The sequence below is a fragment of the Tetrao urogallus genome (genome assembly GCF_951394365.1).
Source record: "Tetrao urogallus genome assembly, chromosome: 7".
NCBI lineage: Eukaryota > Metazoa > Chordata > Aves > Galliformes > Phasianidae > Tetrao > Tetrao urogallus.
This window is the reverse complement of record NC_136820.1, coordinates 17,485,932-17,504,182: the sequence shown is the minus strand read 5'-3', so window position 1 is coordinate 17,504,182 and position 18,251 is coordinate 17,485,932. Positions and strand designations below refer to the sequence as shown.

General features: G+C 35.2%; 1 protein-coding gene across 1 annotated transcript in view; it reads right to left on the bottom strand.

Annotated features, from left to right (window-relative positions):
* Positions 1 to 18,251, bottom strand: part of TBC1D5 (TBC1 domain family member 5) — a gene marked incomplete at both ends in the record, with an annotated part of 172,926 nt that overhangs the window by 57,474 nt on the left and 97,201 nt on the right. The window contains 2 exons of the mRNA XM_079538284.1: positions 9,074 to 9,180; positions 14,963 to 15,105. Coding sequence (XP_079394410.1) covers positions 9,074 to 9,180; positions 14,963 to 15,105 — 250 coding nt within the window. The remainder of the gene's footprint in view (positions 1 to 9,073; positions 9,181 to 14,962; positions 15,106 to 18,251) is intronic.

Sequence of the window (18,251 nt, the reverse complement as noted above, 5' to 3'; positions counted from 1 at the left end):
CTTGCATAAACAGAATCACTTAAGTACCTTTTAAATCTGCCTCTTAATCATCATCTACTTTTCAACCGAACCCTAGGTTTTAAGAAATAAATTAACTAAATAGTGAGATATAAATCTGACAGCGCTCAGCCCTACCCCATGACAGATTTACACACTGGCATCTTGCAGCCCCGTGTGGTTAGAACAAGAGTTTTACAACTGTGGAGGAAAGATCCAGGCTTTTCAAGAGCCTTGCTTTAAACCCTGGAATGTTCCAAATTATGATATTTAAAATATGACATCTTTATGTACAGAAAAGCTACCATATTATGGTTTTATTGGCACTCGTTTTGGACAACCTGCGTAACTCACTGATGGTTTTGTGAGGAATGCAGTTATCCTAGGTTTATACCGATAAAACCCTTGTTAACCACACTTTCAGTATTATGACTTCTCCAGACACATGCTTGTACACAAATCTCACACACCTGAAAAAAAAGAAAAAAGTTTCTTTGGTTACGACTGCCACATGGAAAAGAAACTGAATAATTTATGTTCTATGCATAATATGCCAAGTAAAGCACTTGAAACCAGTCCCTAGGGAGTGAAGAAGGCTTTTTCAAAGAGCCTCATGCACACAACACCATAGAAGGAATACAACATTGGTGTCCTTTCCTCTAAAACAGAAGGGACTTGCTAAGTTCCTGGTGCTGTGGGATAAGCAATTTGTTTCATTTTGTGATTCCAGCAATGAGGGGGCACGGGAGAGCCATTTTTACCACTCTGCTTCCTAAGAAAGACCAAGAAACTTACCCTAATTCTCTAAATCTAATTTTCCATAAAAACTGTTGGCAAAGGAGAGTCTACACCATTTGCACTTCTATCTTGAAAATATTTTGTTCTTTTAGAAGCGTTTTACAATACAAACAGATTCAATCAAATAACTTTTGTATAGGACAATTAATAACATAAGCTGTGTCAATACACCATCAATATATCCATATTTATATCAGAAGAGATTGAACTTAAATTCCATCCTACTTGACTAGATATGACTCAGTAGCTAATCTTCCATAGATTATTGGAAGATTATGAATCTATTTTTATATAACTCACAGTTTGTGTTTTGCAATTTTAGTCAAAGAAACAAATTATGATACAGAGAACTTTTGATTAGGTAGAGTCAGAGTGCTTTAAGTGCTTCCTTTTGACAAACTACCTTGCAAACTAGAAGTGATTAATTGAATTGTCAGTTTGCACACAAGAACCATAATCACCTCTCTCTAACACTGTTAAATACATTTTAATGTGGTAATTTTATAGATATATCATTACTCTTTAGGAGAGGGTCAGTAGCTTCATATGACTTTTTAAACAGAAGCAAACCAATCATCTGAAAGAAGCAGCCCCAAGAAATTCACGTGCAGTAAGTTTTATTGGTAACAAGAGTAATTAAGAGCTTAAAACGCTTCTATTCCTTACTTTAACATAAAATATAATCGGAATTGCTTTTACTTTGCTACTAAGGGTATTGCTTTGCTCAAAGAGAAGGAACTATTTGAAGTTTCAGCTTCCAAATAGAACTTTCTCTTCCAACCTGTCTTTTGAAAAGATTGTTATACTACATGACTGAGCTTATGAATTCCCAATGAAATTAACAGTAACACTTATCAACACAGAAGAACAATTCCTTTCCCATTTCCGAATTTTTCCTCCGTCAGCCCTCTGGATGAACATGATGTTGCCGCAGCTCTTGCTTTCTGTTGCTAATAGAGAAGACTCCTTCATAAAAGAGCTATTTATGAAATCTGAAAAGAAGGTTAAAAAATACACTTTTTTCCCCCTCATGTTTGCAATTCTTGGTCGTGCTGACTGACCAGCAACTGCCATGACTATTTATAGAATAATGGCTGTTACTTGCTATTCTATACAGCATGATCGTATATTTGCTTGAATTCCAGTCAATGGCAGAAACAGTAGTTTCTGACTCACCTTTTGGTGTCTCCTGTGAAAGATTATACACTTCCTATGGGCACAGAAATCGCCAAGCATACCACCATCAACCTCACTGTCCTCCAGACCAGCAGCTTGCATCAGCAGTGAAAACAACTACATGAACATGCCCTCCTTGCTGAATATCTTTCCATTTTCAGAAGTAGATTGCAGTGGTGTTCACTTGGCCCTATGTATAGCTGGGATGAGTGCTTTATTTCTGCATCATCTTATCTGCAACACAGCTCAACTACGAGACATGTCACTGTAACGAAACTTAGCTTTATCTTGCATTATTTCCCTCAATTTTTTCCATACATTTAAGAGCAATGGTTGTTTAACTTGAATTAATATAATACTTGTGCGTTCTTATCTATATAACTGGCCTCTGTATACAACACTAACAAGAGAGTGATGCTTTAACCAGCAATGTCTTTGGCAATTGAAAATACCAGCTTTCTCCTTAGAGTGATGACTACTATGTTATGTATGAAATTGAAGAATAAGGAAGACTTTGAAGGATTTCTCATGCACAAATGACTAATTAACTACTTACTTTCCAGGAATTTTTTTCTGAAAGCATTACTTATGACACACAAGATACTTTGAAGATAGTGACTATTTCATAGTGGGTTGATTAAATGGTTAACTTTTTTGGAGAGATTGCCTGAGAAGGGCAACAAAGCTGGTAAGTGGTCTGGAACACAAATTTTATGGGGAGAGGCTGAAGGAACTGGGATTGTTCAGTCTGGAAGAGACTCAGGAAATACTTTATTGCTCTCTACAACTCCCTGAAAGGAGGCTGGAAGGAGTACTCACAAGTTATGTCATGGGACGTTGAAGTTGGATATTAGGAAAAAATTATTATCTGAAAGAGCAGTGAGTTACTGCAATAGGCTGCCCAGGGAAGTGGTGGAGACATGGCCCCTGGAGGTGTTCAAGGAAAGGGTAGACGTAGTACTTACGGACATAGTTTAGTGGGCAATATTGAAGATAGGTGAAGAGTCTGCCTAGATGATCACAGAGGTCTTTCCCAACCCTAATGATTCTATGACTCTATGAATTGACATTGAGACAGATGAAAAAGTTACTGTACTATGAGTACTGAACACAAAAGATTTTTTTTTTTTTGTATTTTAAAAAACATAGGTACAATGGGAACAGGTTTTCAAACAACTGTACAAAAACAAAGAGGATTTTTAATCCACAGTAAACTATTTTTATGTGGTACTATAGCAACAGTTATACCAAGTAATTTATCATTAAACTCATAGCTGCTTGTCATATTTTATTCTCTTAATGAAACAAAATAACTTTTCAAATGGAAAGCAAAACTTTCTGAATTCAAGAGCAGAAAGAATAAGTTAATAAATATATAAAATATATGCAGTACTGAAGTTGTATAGGCCTTCATTAGAAAGCCTACCATGCAGTTAAAGAAAAAATCTCCATTTATTCAAAAGGAAGTGTTTAAATTATATTTAACCTTGTAGCTGCAAATTGGGAAATAAGACCATCAGAATACTTAGGTTCACCACAAGGAACATAATGTGGTTGTAAAACCAGATCCTGACACATTTTCATTAAGATCTATCTATTAAACATCCGAGACTTTAATCTTTCAGACATTAAGGGAAACAGAAGTTCACTGTGTAATGCCACTGAATCACTAAAAGAAAATGCATTTGTCTGTTTCTCCTAATTCTCTTCTCCAAAATGAAAAGACACGTATTAAACTGTACTGCAACACATCATTTCCTTTACCAGTCACCGTCCCTGTGAAAGTGACTCTCATTAAAAGCACAGCTGACCTTACTCATATCAGCACCTCACATTACTTTGAGATACTCATCATCCCAGGCTGACTCAACCTCCTCAAACTCCTGATGTATTGTTGTGAATCTCCTGAAAAATAAGTCACGTTCTTTATGATAGGAAAAAAAAAAAAAGAAAGAAAAAAAAAAGAAAAAAAAAAGAAAAAGGGAAAATAAATCATTTGTTCAGCCCTCCCTTCTTCTTTTGGTACTCTGACAAAATGGACTAACCACCCCATGCAGTACCTTTCTGAGTTGGTAGGAATTAATGAGCTGCTAATGTCCAAAACCTGCCAGATTCTAACTTCTGATTGGCTGAAATCTGGTCATTAAAGAGAGGTAATTAATGCCAGATTGCATAGACAATGCTAACAAACAAACAAAACAACCTCAAACCTGTTTTTCTCCTGCCACAAACAGCGAAACAAACAACACTGACATAACGGCAGCTTTCAAAGGCCAGTTGCAGCTCTGCAGCAGCACCTCAGTTAATGAGTGTATAGAAAAGGATCCATCTGAAGAAGAAAGTGAAACTCAACAGCCTTTCAGGCACATGAAACTAGCTTGGAGAAAACTCTGAGACGGTGGCAGCTACTTAAGAAGAAAATTCAGCTGAAAATTCATGCACAAAGAAAGAGTTCAGTTCAAAATTTCAGTAATATGTTTCCCCCTTGTCATTTACTGCTCAGATTCTGAAGTGTTAAAAACTGGAATGTAAATTTCTCTGACTGATCATTATAGAATGATCATAACCATAAATTGTTGCTTAAGTTTTCTGTCAGTCCCTGTAACTTCAGTCATGATGAGGTAATACAACTTATTTTAAATGTCATGGATTTACTTAGAATTTAATAGTCTGTAAAACTTCTGTCACCATTTTCAATGTCAGCAAATACCTCAAAATACAGTGTTGAAAAAATAGCAGCAGCAGTAATAATAATATTATTAGCATAAGTAACAATTTCCACTGACCAAATACAGCCCCTTTCTTTCTCTCTTTTTAAAATCAATGGCTTATGATAAGCAGTGTGTCCATTGAATAAAACTCCTAACAAGCTTGTTTGACAGTGTAATTCACTATGTTAAAATATCTGAAAGCAAACATATTTGACAAAATACTAAGAATACAGTACACTTTCAGACAAAGGATGGTTGTCAGGCTCTTAGTATGTAATGTGAAATGGAAATATTCTGCGTTGTGCTTTAGATTTGTAATAAGTCATTGTGATAAGGTTAACACTTCAACACAGAACAACATAGAAATAAGCACACCCAAAGATGAAAATTACTTTGCTTATGTTGCTGTATTAGAATTTTATTTGCTAAAGGGTGAAAACAGATTTGCAAAATTCACAGTTAACTTAAAACAATAGTTTTAAACCTTTTATTCCTAGCCCTGGCTGCCTTCAGGAAGGAAAGAACATCTGGTTATTTAAGGAACACAATATGTTCACATTTTCTATGACTTTTGTTTCTAATTGGGTTTTTTAATTTTTTTTTATTTGAACAACTTTAGTTAGAACTATGTTTTTTAATCACTTTATATTTTTCTGCTGCCCTATCTCTGTCTATCTACTTCTTAATTTTGCAGATTTTGCTTTGAAAATTAACAAGTACTTAACAGTACTTAAAATTCAGTCTTAAAAGAAAATTAGCAGTACTCAATGGTTTAGATATGTGCAAAAAAATTGAAAATATATAATGGAATATTAAATACAGAGATATACACCTTCAGAAAAAAACCTAGCTTTATTTTCTCATTTCACATAAGCATACTTACAAAACTCCATTCCTTCATGAGGAGCTCGACTTCAAGATTTGAAAGGACTGTAATTTCACAGAACTAACTTTAATTCATTCAATATTACTATTCATATAAATAATTGAGGTAATGACCTGTTCAAAGAGTAGAGATGTGAAACAAACACTCTGCTAAGCAGGTTAACAATATCACCCTATCTGAAGACAACAATTCTGATTTGAGATTTTCATTAATTGAGATTAAATTCAATTGTTGTACACTGACCCATACTCAAAGCTATAAAATCAGTCTTTCAGCCCACCTATCAGAGACAGGTGTGTTTACTTGGTTCCAGCTATTATATAACTCTGTATTTCCTTTCAATGGTACTGGAATAGATTGGGGATGTAGAACTGGGAATGTCCTCCTAGCCCAACTGCCAACAAGGGTCCACTAAGTCAAAAGCAGAGCTGCTGTAAGGGCAAGTACAAAACATTTCATACTACAGTTATTACTGGATTTTGCTAACATTTCTGGTGAAGTTTGATTCCACAGAAGGTCAGGAAATGTTATTTGTTCATCTGTAAGAAAAAAAATGGTCTCATTTTCTTCTGATAATTAGGTTTTCTCCTAGCGAGGTCTGCATTGCAATGCAGCAAACAAAAAATGCTGGGTCCATCAAGCCACAGTTTACCTTTCCTGATAATCTACAAGGCAAATAAGTAAGATGAAGTTATCGGTTATGATAGATGAAGAAAACAGAAGCAGAAATAACACTGTAATAAATAAGACTGTATCAGAGGAGCAATTTCTGATTATCTCCAGAATCAGAAGCTATGGACAGGAATGCCACATGAAGAAGTCCACATGGACTACTTTACAACCTATGAGAGACCTACTTCTCAAAAAAACCTCTCAGTTTTATGTTCGTGCCATCACCCAAAGATAACATTTACTAACAAACCTTTAAAAGGCAGATTGCTATTTACACCTATCCATAATTTCTCTACTGCATTTCCTGCCTAGCCGCGAATCCAAGCTCCAAGGTGCAGAGAGCAAACTTGCCTCAGATATTTGGAATGACACTTAACATACTTGTTATGTTCAACAAATAATGAATTAAGCCACTGGACTATGCAACAATATCCCACTTCACACATTAAAAATCAAGCAAAATCCTGGAAGATATACAATACAGAACAATTCAGTTCTGGCTCAAAAGATGGAAATTGCACCAAACTAAATGTAATTTCCCATTAGAAGCTAGAAGTGGTTGATGGAGAAATGCGCAGGAAAACATCAAAGGAGGAAGAAAAATCATTAAGCAATGAATTTGCTAATCATCGCTTGCAAGTTACACTACTGACTAAAATCTCCTTGTCTTTTTTTGCAATCTCCTTTTATCTGCTCAGGGAATAAAGGCAAACTGAATTATCTTTATGCAGAAAACAAAAAAAAGGTATTCTAATTTTCCCACTTACATTGGTACATAATCTGTGTACTGATTTTTAACTCCTGCAGCACCCATGATGTCTTGTTGAGTCTTCCCTTTCATTCTCACTAATGAAAAATTTTGACAGACTGGGAAAATGTTTATAAGTAGTTCTTGGACCACACAGAATAACAAGCCACAGTAGACAGACTCCCATTTTAGAAATATGTTGGGTTAAACCAGTATATGCTTAGAGACACATAAGTGAAACTTTAAATTACATCTCGAGAAAGATTAAAAAAAAAACCACAGGTACTTGTTACTGCATTGGATATATACTTCCCTCTCTGACCAGAAGGTAATTTTTCATTTAGAGAAATCCTTTTGAATAGAAAACCTTCCTTCCTTATTAAAGGAAGTCCAAACTTGTTAATATAGTCTCAACCCAAAAACCCAATGTAAAATGAGAAGCAGCTATGAATTCCTTTGGGCTCTCTATTCTGCGGAAATCCTAGCTTTCTAATCTTTAGAGTATTTCCCAAACAGCTAAGTAGAGCTCAGAAAGGAGGAACATTTGCACAAAAGAGTGTTAACGGCTTATTCACCTGACTGAAGGGAGAACTATCTGAAAGACACAATAAGGTCCTACACCCATCATTTCTCTGAAAGTGATTTTAGGCACATCTGAGAATGTGAATTATTAGGATGCCAAGGCCTTATGAGCCTGACAATTTCACTCTGCTTCAGACAAGAGAGTGAGAAGCAGAACAGTGATCAAACTTCTTTCATAGGATACTGGAGGCTTACTTTGGTCCATTTTGCTGGTTGTATAGTTTGTATACTGCCTAGGATACTTTGGAACACAGTTGAATAATTAGTAATTTTTCTTCCTTTTAACATATTCCTTTGCTAAACAGCAGATTACGTACGGATTGAGCACAATATCTCAGCACAATTTCCCTCCCTCTATGTCTTTCCTCTAAAAAATAGTTCTATCTTGTTTTGCTCATGGAGTACTTAAATAAATGCTGGCAGTTTGATTTCACAGACTGCTGTCTAAATCTTAAGAAAAATTCTTGAGTTCTAACATTAAAAACTTTCTTACACACTTAAAAGATGATATATTTCTCGTCATGAAAGAAATCTTTGTGCCCGAGAGGAATGAAGAAAACAGCTGTAAAGAAAGCAGCTGTAAAGAAAGCTGATTTCTGCAAAAAACTGATACAGAAACAAAGAGACAATTTTTTTCTTAATCCACAAAAGTGTAAACATTGGTACTGAATGAAATTTTGCAGAAAACAGTCAGAGTGCAGAAGTGCTGAATTTTTCACTTTCAAAGGTGACTTGAATCAGGAGATGAGGGGAATCAAACTTTACACTGGCAGCTTACTAATGGGACGTGCTCAAAGACAGTTCAAAACCAGTAGCACAAATTCTGCTGTCTGCCAAAAATCTGAATATTGAAAAGAATATCAAGTGCGACTTTGCCTCACACACTTTATCTACTATATTGTGGATACTGAACATGTATAATAACCATATACATATGCATGCCCTTCTAAATCAGCAAATAGTTAATCAATTTTGTAATATAGCTGAGTGTATCACAAACTTTAAATTTATAAATTTATATTTTTTATTTCTGTGAATCTTTTCAGGTTGTTAACAAATGATACTCATTTTTAATTGAAAGTCATCACATAACATATTATATATTGTACGTGGGCAGTGTTTTAAGGATTAACAGTGATTCATCTGTAGACATCTCAAAAAAAAGTTTTTAGTTACTAGGATTAATATATAAAATACCAGTTTCCCTCAAAAGTGTACTCTGATGAAATACGTCTGTGCAGAATACCAAGCAAAGGAGCATAAACACCTGCACTTACCTGAGTTCCTGTAGAAGTTTAATGCATTAATAGGATGGAATTCTTTTAAGAGTAAAGAAACTTTATTTCATTCTTGTTTATCAGCCCCCTTCTTCAGCTTGTCAAGGAAAAAGAAACATAAAACTATAGTCTACCCATCAAAATATAAGTTGTTATTAATGTCATAGCATTCAGAACATTCTATTAAAGAGATTCATTTCCCATGTTTACAGATCCAGCCTCTCACCTTTGGATCTCGAAGGAAAAGTGCTCTTAGGATAAGGGAGTGAACGTCTCCAATAGGAGGGTAATGCATCAGAAGTCCCAGACAGGTCTGATAATTACTTGATATCACTACAATGAAAGTGAAAAAACAAAATTTTATTATGTTATTCCCTGCAAATTTATGACAGTTCAAATGTAGCTGCCTTTTCCCTCATGAAGACTCCAAATTCAAGCAGAGCTCAGACTAAAAGTTGATACTGTATTACCACGTCCTTTGACTTACACTTGATCCAATATCATTAGGGTAAAAAAAAATGGCATTATCGTTACATCTACCATTGACTGTATTTCATAGACCTTTATATTAGGATTCACTTCCAGATTTAGGTGCCTAAAAATTTAGACACTTCTTTGTAAGGTGTGCATGGAAACTCAGCCAGAGCCAGTGGAGGTGGGGGAAATACTGTCAGTGGAGGTACAAAACCAAAAGTGGACACTGGCTTTTCAACCACTCACTTGTGGATGTTATATCCAGAGGTGTTAATATGTGAGGTCCTGCTTATATGGTAACTTTTCCCCGTTCTGATAATTCTTTGCTGAAATATATTTTATCGTATTCTTATGCACATAGACAGATATACGCACTCACACATGTAATCGCACATTCATATGCAAATATAAACTGAGGTAAACAACTCCCTGTTTTCTAGTAAATCAAAAAACTTTTTATGGAATGTTAAGTACAAAGGGAAAAGGTTAGATTTGCATTTCAGAAATACTTAGAACGAAAATACACTGCTAACATTAAGAAGAATTTTTTACTTATTTGGAAATTTTTAGGAAGTTGATTTTATATGAAGCTAAGTATATTCTATACAGTTCTTTGCTTGTCACTGTCATCTTCTGTTTCTTTCTTTCTTTTTTTTTTTTTTTTTTTCCAAATCAATCTCATTATGAGTGCAATTATTAAAGACATCTTTTCAGGCAGGTCTGTGTAAACTACTTCATTTCTTTTGCACCATCTAAATCCAGGCAATCCATCTGCCACAGCTGTCAAAGCAATGCCTGTTACTGGTGCTTGCACTGTGCAATATAAAGACAGACTCAAACGCTAATAATTATAATGAAATTTTTAACAGACTACTATTCTGAGAACTTTAGTTGTAACAAGAAATACTTCTAATCAGGCTTCCACACCAGAAAAGATCCTGCAAACATAGACTTATTTTGAATCAATAAAAGGCAAAATAAATGATTGTTCTGTGGACAGAGAGATTTAAATGCTTTACATTCTTTTCTTTCATGTGAATAAGCCTCATATCCTCCCATACCTTTCCTCCCTCAACAAGAGGATTACGGGGAAAAGATGCAGGACTGGGCAAAATGAATAATTATAATCTGTGTAGGGAACCACTTTATCATCTTCATTTCCGTTGCTGATCCGACAGCTTGTAATTTCATACATCTGCTTTCATTTGTAAAGCACTCACTTATCCTACTCATTCTTTATCTGTTCTGCCTGTTCTTTTCCTATCCTTTGTTTTTCTTGTTCATATTCAGGTACCTGTTTTTTTCTTCTTGAAGTCACAGAGTGGCATAATGAACACAATACAATGGTCTCAGTCAGAGATCTTTCAGAGGAGCATAATACCAGCAACACATATTACACAACCAATCCAATTCTCCCGTGTAAATCAAATTTCAGATACTGTACTACAGTTATGATTATACCTTTTTACCAAAGCAAATAAAAATACTGACAATGGATAGCACATTATGTGTACTCTTATAAATGACAGGTATTAAAACCAATACATTTCTGTTTTGAGGACGTCAGTACATGTTCTATTTTGCAACGGAAAATTGATTAAATTATTCTTCCTTTATTTGTCCTGGAAGAGTTATTTGCTGTCGCACTGATACAGAGAAAACTAAATATTAAAAAATCTGATTTTTTTTAATGGCACAGACTTGAACCCTGACAAAAACTGATATTTTCAAACAGAAGGCACTTACTCTATTAATTTTTTGAAATGTAGAATAGAGAAACAATCGAACAATTTAAAAAAAAAAAACAACAACTTTTATGTCACCAACTTAGTCCCCTATGCTCCCTAAAAGATCAGTTTTAAAATGAATCCTTGCCACCACTGATATGTTTAAAAAACTTGGACCTTAATGAGGAAGGCCTGCTAACTTCTATTTTATTGTTAGGGATTTTCTCATACATTCAGCTCTTCCTTTTTCGTGTAGAAATTGTTGCAGAAAAGAATATCACTGCTAGTGCTCTATTTGCTGGATAATATTGGGTTAAAGGGATTACTTTGCTGAAACACCTATTGGTATCCTTCTTCATTTCAAGAGTGAACTATCTTTGGCTTTTAAGGACGAAACGTTTGATATTATCAAAGAAAGTGGCAATGTTCTTAAAAATGATGCAGAAAATAGCAGATAAAAAAATCCAACCCTCTCCTTTTCTGTAAATGAAGAGTTAAAAGGATTTCTGAGAATCAAACCCAGGACGAAGTTTCTGGAGGAAGACTCTACAATACCAATTTCTCCTGTCTCAGCCATAGCTGGATGGTGCTACTGCACAGGGTGAAAGACCATCTACTGCTTTGTCATATAAGCTTGATGGTTGCCACTCTGTGCTTGTCCTTCACTCAACATCTTTGCAAGAGTCACATCTGGATTCAACTCACACTGTGAAAACCAGTTATCACTTTGCCAGAGAAAAATGTGATTGGTATTTCTAGGGAAAGCAGCATAGAAACTCCTGTGATAAAAAAAGCAACCTTATTGCCTTTTGATTAATATTTGCTACGCAGTGCCCAGAGGAACATTAAGTTGCTTTCTCTTCTGCTTTATAAAGACTGACTTTTCTCTATTGGTCCAATAACCATTATTGGATGCAAGCACCAGTCAAAAAAGTGGAAAACTAACTGTACTTGTCCTCAATCAAGCCCTAATTTACTGCCACCTGTCATTTGTTCAGAGTTTCACGTCTGATGCTGCCAATCCTGTATGAAGATGACTTCCTAACCCAGGAATGGTGTGACTACTTTCCCCTGCTGCTTCACGCATTGCTATGTTCTATTTAGTAGACCTAAATTGAGTTAAACATAGATTATGTGAACATCTTGCACTATAACAAAAATAACAAATCAACTCCTCTAAGAAGAGGCTATGGTTCCTTTATTTCTCTTAAAATATTCAGGGTGCTTTTAGGTAAGAAAAAGTATATGCTAATAATGCTCATAACTAGTCTTTCTTATCGAGTGGGAACGTGATAAAAGTATACTTATTCAAACACTCATCAGTCAAAATTAGATTCCTGAAGGGAAGGTAAGTATATAAAATACATACACATTCTTTGCACTGAGCTCTCCTTTCCATTCTGATTTCATGAACAACTAACTGCTCACGTTCAGTCCATATCAGTGAAAAATTAGTAACACACCCATTTAGATTTGACACACTTTTAAACAAAGGTGTTTTTCTTCCAAAGAATCCAAGGAAATAATTTATTAAAACTCACCAGTAGCTTGGTACATGACTGGACACTTGGTTTGTGAGGATTACCACTGCAAGAATAAAGCTCTGCATGGATACAGATGTTAAACAGAACAGAGCTGTTCACAGAATGGCTGTACACATCACTACATATCAGCAGTCTTTAAAACAATCAAGTCATTTCAACTATGTTTTGTGTATGCACAGTAATCAAGCAATCAAAACGTTACACTCTCATTAAATAAGACATAACTTGTGTAACAGAATTTTAAAATATCATAATAATAAAAAGAAATATATAGCAGATAAGCTACTTTCTTAAAACCATGTCCTTGTCAATACAATAAGAAAACCAAAAAAGATCCAGCAATTCCTAAATTAGCTACTTCTTCCCCATTCCCCATTGTGCTGGTATAAAAGCATCTGCATCACTTTTAAACTCTCAAATGCTTTCAGTAATTTATCATTATTATGGCTTATGTTTGATATTTTTTGTAACGTAATTTCTTAAGATTTACATTCCTATTTTCATTGTTTCAGTGTCTTTAAACTGAAAGTTTACAGATGGTTTATTTATAGAAGATCAATATCATGGTGGATTTTGAGCTAACATTTCCTTTCAGCGAATGAAGTTTTTAGAAACTTATTTGAGAATGTTTTTAAAAATGTCACAACAGAACTTTGAACTCAGCTCAAATATTAATATAAATAAAAGGGAAAACAGAAACAAAAATCTTTACAGATAGGTAAGGAAAGTTGACTTTTATAAAGTCAAGAAATCTCTGAGTTTGAAGTTAAAAATATATTCAACTTTACAACACTTCTGATAGGGTATTTTTTGTTTCCCCAACCTACTAAGCTTAGAGTAACTGATTTAATCCAACTATGGAAAGAAACAATATTAGCTGTCTTGATGAGATATCTTTGCCTATCATCCAAGCAAATGTACTCACTGTTAAAGCCATTTGCTACTTTATTTATTAAAGCTGGGATTTCAGAGAAAAGAGGGAGACCGATTTCATACCGATGCCTGTAATACATTTTTAGCTTACTTTTTTAGTTACCTCATACCGATACTTGTGTGTCAGCACGAGAAAGCAAAACAAAACAACTCCAAAACAATCTTCTCTCCTCTAGGAGAGACAGAGTGCTTACAAATATATTTCTAAAGTGTTTTTAAAGAGAAATGATGGCACAAAATAAAATGCTGATGTTAAGAAATATTTTTACATGTATCTGCACCATATAACTATACCAAAATTTTAAGGATTATTTCAGTTTACTGCATAAAGGAGACTGAAATTTCAGACAAAGATTTGGAATTAGATAATCCTGAAACAGAACTATTTATTTTGAAATCTCTTTGCTGAATTAAGCATCCACTTCTTTTAGAAGAATGTAAAGCAGCTCTATATGCTAAATGTTTATTAAAAGGCAACAAAAAAAAAACCCACATGAAGTTCTATGGCAGGCAATGAAATGACAGTATGTGTAAAGTAAATGCATGTTATATTTTCAAGATTGGACCCTAAAATAGGAACCACAGAAGCTGAAAACTTTATGTGTCCTAGAATACAAAATTGTGTCAAATATGTGACCTTGTTAGAAGCTAAAATTTACAGATTGTATATAATTAACACTGAACAGCATGCTAAAGAATTCATATATTTAATGACAGACATGCATCTGACTGCAAAACACATACTTTGCTGCGGCAAACTTATACATAGAATTCTCTGCAAAATATGATGAGGCATAAGTACAAATCTTTTAAATAATATATCTTCTTCCTCTCATTCACAGTTACATACACTAGTGACATTTTTGGGATTTCCTTTAGCTCACCTTCATGTATTTTTTGCTCATCAGCAGCCTTTAAGAACTCACCTTAGCACATAATTTCATGTATGATTAAATACAATAAAACGAAATAATCAGTTTTTTGAAGACACCACTCTAGGATAAAATACAAGTATTTTGTAATTGTTACTCATCTTTTTACACAGATATAACCAGATATATCCAAGATATAACCTGGAAAATTATGAGTCATTGTCTTATGCATTTTCGCAGAACAGCAAAAGATGCATCTCCAGCATCAGAGGCTTTACTCAATTCATCAGCTTTGTCAGAAGGTGGAGCTCTATACATACCTGAGTCACTTCCCACACACAGTCTGCAACTCCATAGAAAAACACAGAACTACCCAGAAAACAAACCTGCATTTAACTCTCAGATACAATTTATTTCGTAAACACAGCAGACTGCATCTGAAAACAAATGGCTCCTCTCATGGCATCTAAAAGGATTTTCAGTTTGTTAAAAAAATCACAATGAAATTTTTTCTGCGAAAAATAGGTTGGCATTCTTAAAAGATCATGAGAAAAGTGATACTCACAGGCATCTCTAATATATAACAACATGGCTACAAAAATGTAGTCAACTAAATTCAGGGTGATACTGTCAGCAAATAGAGCGTCCCAGACAACAAGAAGGTCTTGGAGTGGGAATTCACGTCCAAAGAGCAGCCTTACCCACCGTCTGAAAAAAAGAAAAGACGTGAGTTGCACCCTTGCATTTTGACAAATATTGGGAAGGCAGTATATATACCACAGGATCAGCTACAATACAAAGTGTTTTACCAGCAAATTTTGCAAATTCGGAAGGTATATGAGAATTACTTACTCGTGTTTTTGGAAATATTATTGTATTTACATTAAGGGAAGCAATACGGTACTGACTGTAGTGGTTCACTGATTACTATTACATAGGTCAACCTTAAAAGAAATATCACACCAATTCCACGTACTGTATTTTTGAGCAATTGATGTGATATTCTTTGAAGATGGAAGTAAGACCATGTCATGCAAGAATGGCCTGGAACAGGGAAGCTGTGTGAAGCCAGTGGTTTCTAAAAGCCCTGAAAACCTCCGGCAAGTGAGAGCCAATTGAAGGCAGATGATAAACAACAGTGAAAATGGATCAGCCCACACTTGCTCTGAAGAGCCTTGCTCCCTTTTCGAAAGCAGTGTCTGCAGATCCATGATAAATATGCAACAGATTCTTTTTTGACTAAACATCATTTAAATCTTTACCAGATTTAGTGATAATCTGCAAGTAGACTACAGCATTAAGTCCTGATCATACCTCTGCTGTTTTCATAGAAAAAGGGGAAAATCTGTCTGACTAAGGCAACATTTGCTTGAGACTAGAAGACTGAGATGCAGAAGAAAATTTCTCAAGCTTTCTCATATGCAGTTCTGGCTCTTACACTGGCCTACTTGCTGACCTCGAGACAGGCACTTCCCTTTCCTATTCCAAAACAGAACCATTACTTTGGTACCTTTTTAGCTAGCAAGAATCATCTAAGGTTGCAATTGTAAAAGCTGCGAAGGAGTTAGTACATCAATCCCAGAATAATTATTATAAAATGGACTTAAAAATAATGAATTACGTTCATAGCTGGGATATGCAAATTTCTACTCATGCAGAATCTGTTTACTCAGTGACAAAAAACAGACTGATTGTGAATTTCTGCTTAGCAAATTGAGTCATTCTATAAAATTCACAAAACTTTCCAAAAAGGTAACTGGAAATTTCATGAAGATTAGTTTCACTTTTGAGGATTTGTGTTTAACCACTTTTGTACCAGAACTTGTTGTTTCAAGGCATCTATGGTTTTAAAAAAAATTTTTTTTTTAATTATTAAAAAATTTTTTTTTCTGGTAATAAAAGTTCACTGCTGCATAAATGGATCTCAGCATGTCAGGTGAGTGACAATCTGTACTCTCTTTCAATAGAGACTGAAAGCTACTGTTTTGTTAATTGAAGTTTTGTTCATTCAAACTATTGTATGCTCTGCCATTGTGTATATAACCCATAAAAATGTCCATGTTACAGACATAGAGATCACTGCACAGAGTATTATTCCCAGCAAGAACGTTCCCTCTTAAAATTGAAAATAAGCGATTTCAAAAAACAGTCTTATCTAATTCTTATTATCTTCACATCCAACATTTACGTTCTAAGCTCTTGTAACTTCTTTTAGCATAGTAATTATAACAGCCACAATATTAGCTACGACAAAACCAAAACTCTGGTATTTGCTTCTCTGATCGAACCCTTTCCCTAGAAGGACATATTTTCAGGCTGCAGAATGCAAAGTCAGAAGACCAGTTAACAAAATGCAGGACTTATCTATTACAAGGGCTGCTCTGAAAGTGATGCATCTTATTTAACCACGTTGGCCCACAACATCAGAGGACGTTGGAAGTGCTGCAGTAGAGGCTGAATCTTCCCACCAATATTCCCTTGCATTTTGTTGCTGTGCAACAGATGGCAGCAGAGGGGCAGTGTGACAGAGCAGCGTCTGACATGGAAGTGTGCATGAAGCAAAGGTGTGGAACTGAATGCCTCCATGCAGAAAAAATGGCACCCGTTGACATTCATCGATGCTTGCTTCATATTTACGCAGATCAAACAGTGGATGCGAGCACAGCAAAGCACTGGGTTGTGGGGTTGTGTTTCAGCAGAGGCAACAGCGAGCCACTGCTGCTGGTGCAAATTCTTGTAAAGCACGGCAAGCAGCCTCTTGTCTGTTGCTGATGAAAATGTACAGATAATGGTGGTGACTGTGTTGAAAAATAGTCTTTTGTAGCTGATAATTAGTTCTATAAAAGAGTGCTACTGTACTCTTTGTATCTGCTGTATTTTCCATGGGAATAAATAGAGGCATTACTTTTGGAGTGATCTGTGTACATTTAATACCATGTCAGCTGCAGGTAGGGGCCTTTACCACATAGCAGCATGTTACCCTACAGTGTCTAGCCCACAGGAGACTATTACCCTACAGTGACACAAACATTACCCAAACTCTGTGTGAAGCCTATTGCTTCCATTAACAACCTCTCCCACCTGTAAAACCACAACTTTAAATGTTAAACAAACTGTTAGGAACAGAATTAGAGCTAAGCTTGAAGCATTCTAGCTGACTTTGCCTGCAACTAACCAGTTCTCACGCAGAAGCTTTGCTAGCCATCTAATACACTTCAAGGGAAAAAATACACCGCAGTGTAATGGGATTTGTTATTAGTCTTTTATTAGAAATCTCTTTTGCTTCTTTACTACTTCATTATGCAGTGTTAATCGTTTGTAGATGCAGGTTTATTCTGCTCAAGCAGAAGTCATTCTTTTTTTTTTCCTCCTGCTTTTACACTTTCTCCTGGGAAAATTAATTCTCAGTCCCCAGAGGTATCATGTTTCACAGATGTAGGCTGCCAAAGAACAACTGGACTTCCTTTTGCAACCATAATATTATCGTTAATTATTTGAATGCTCCTGTCCTAAAGGGAGTATGCAACTCACTGTTCTAAATGCATATATACTAATTGCTCTCTCATTTTCTTTAGCAGTGTTTAGCTCTTAGCATCAATAAACCAAGGACTGTATTGCTTATGAACCATGCTGTCACAGGACTTCAGTCAGCTTTTATATTCCAAAAAAAGGTTCTTAATTCCTTAAAGTAAGTGTCTGTACTGAAAAGCTCTCTTTCAAATGAACACATTTCTATTGCTTTTACAAATATTTGCAGAGAATTTCAGAAACACTTAATAATTGCATTGGACACGGAAAGCTTTTTTTTTTTTTTCTGAGATTGCTGTCTGTGGTTTAATTATTGTTCTGTCCTG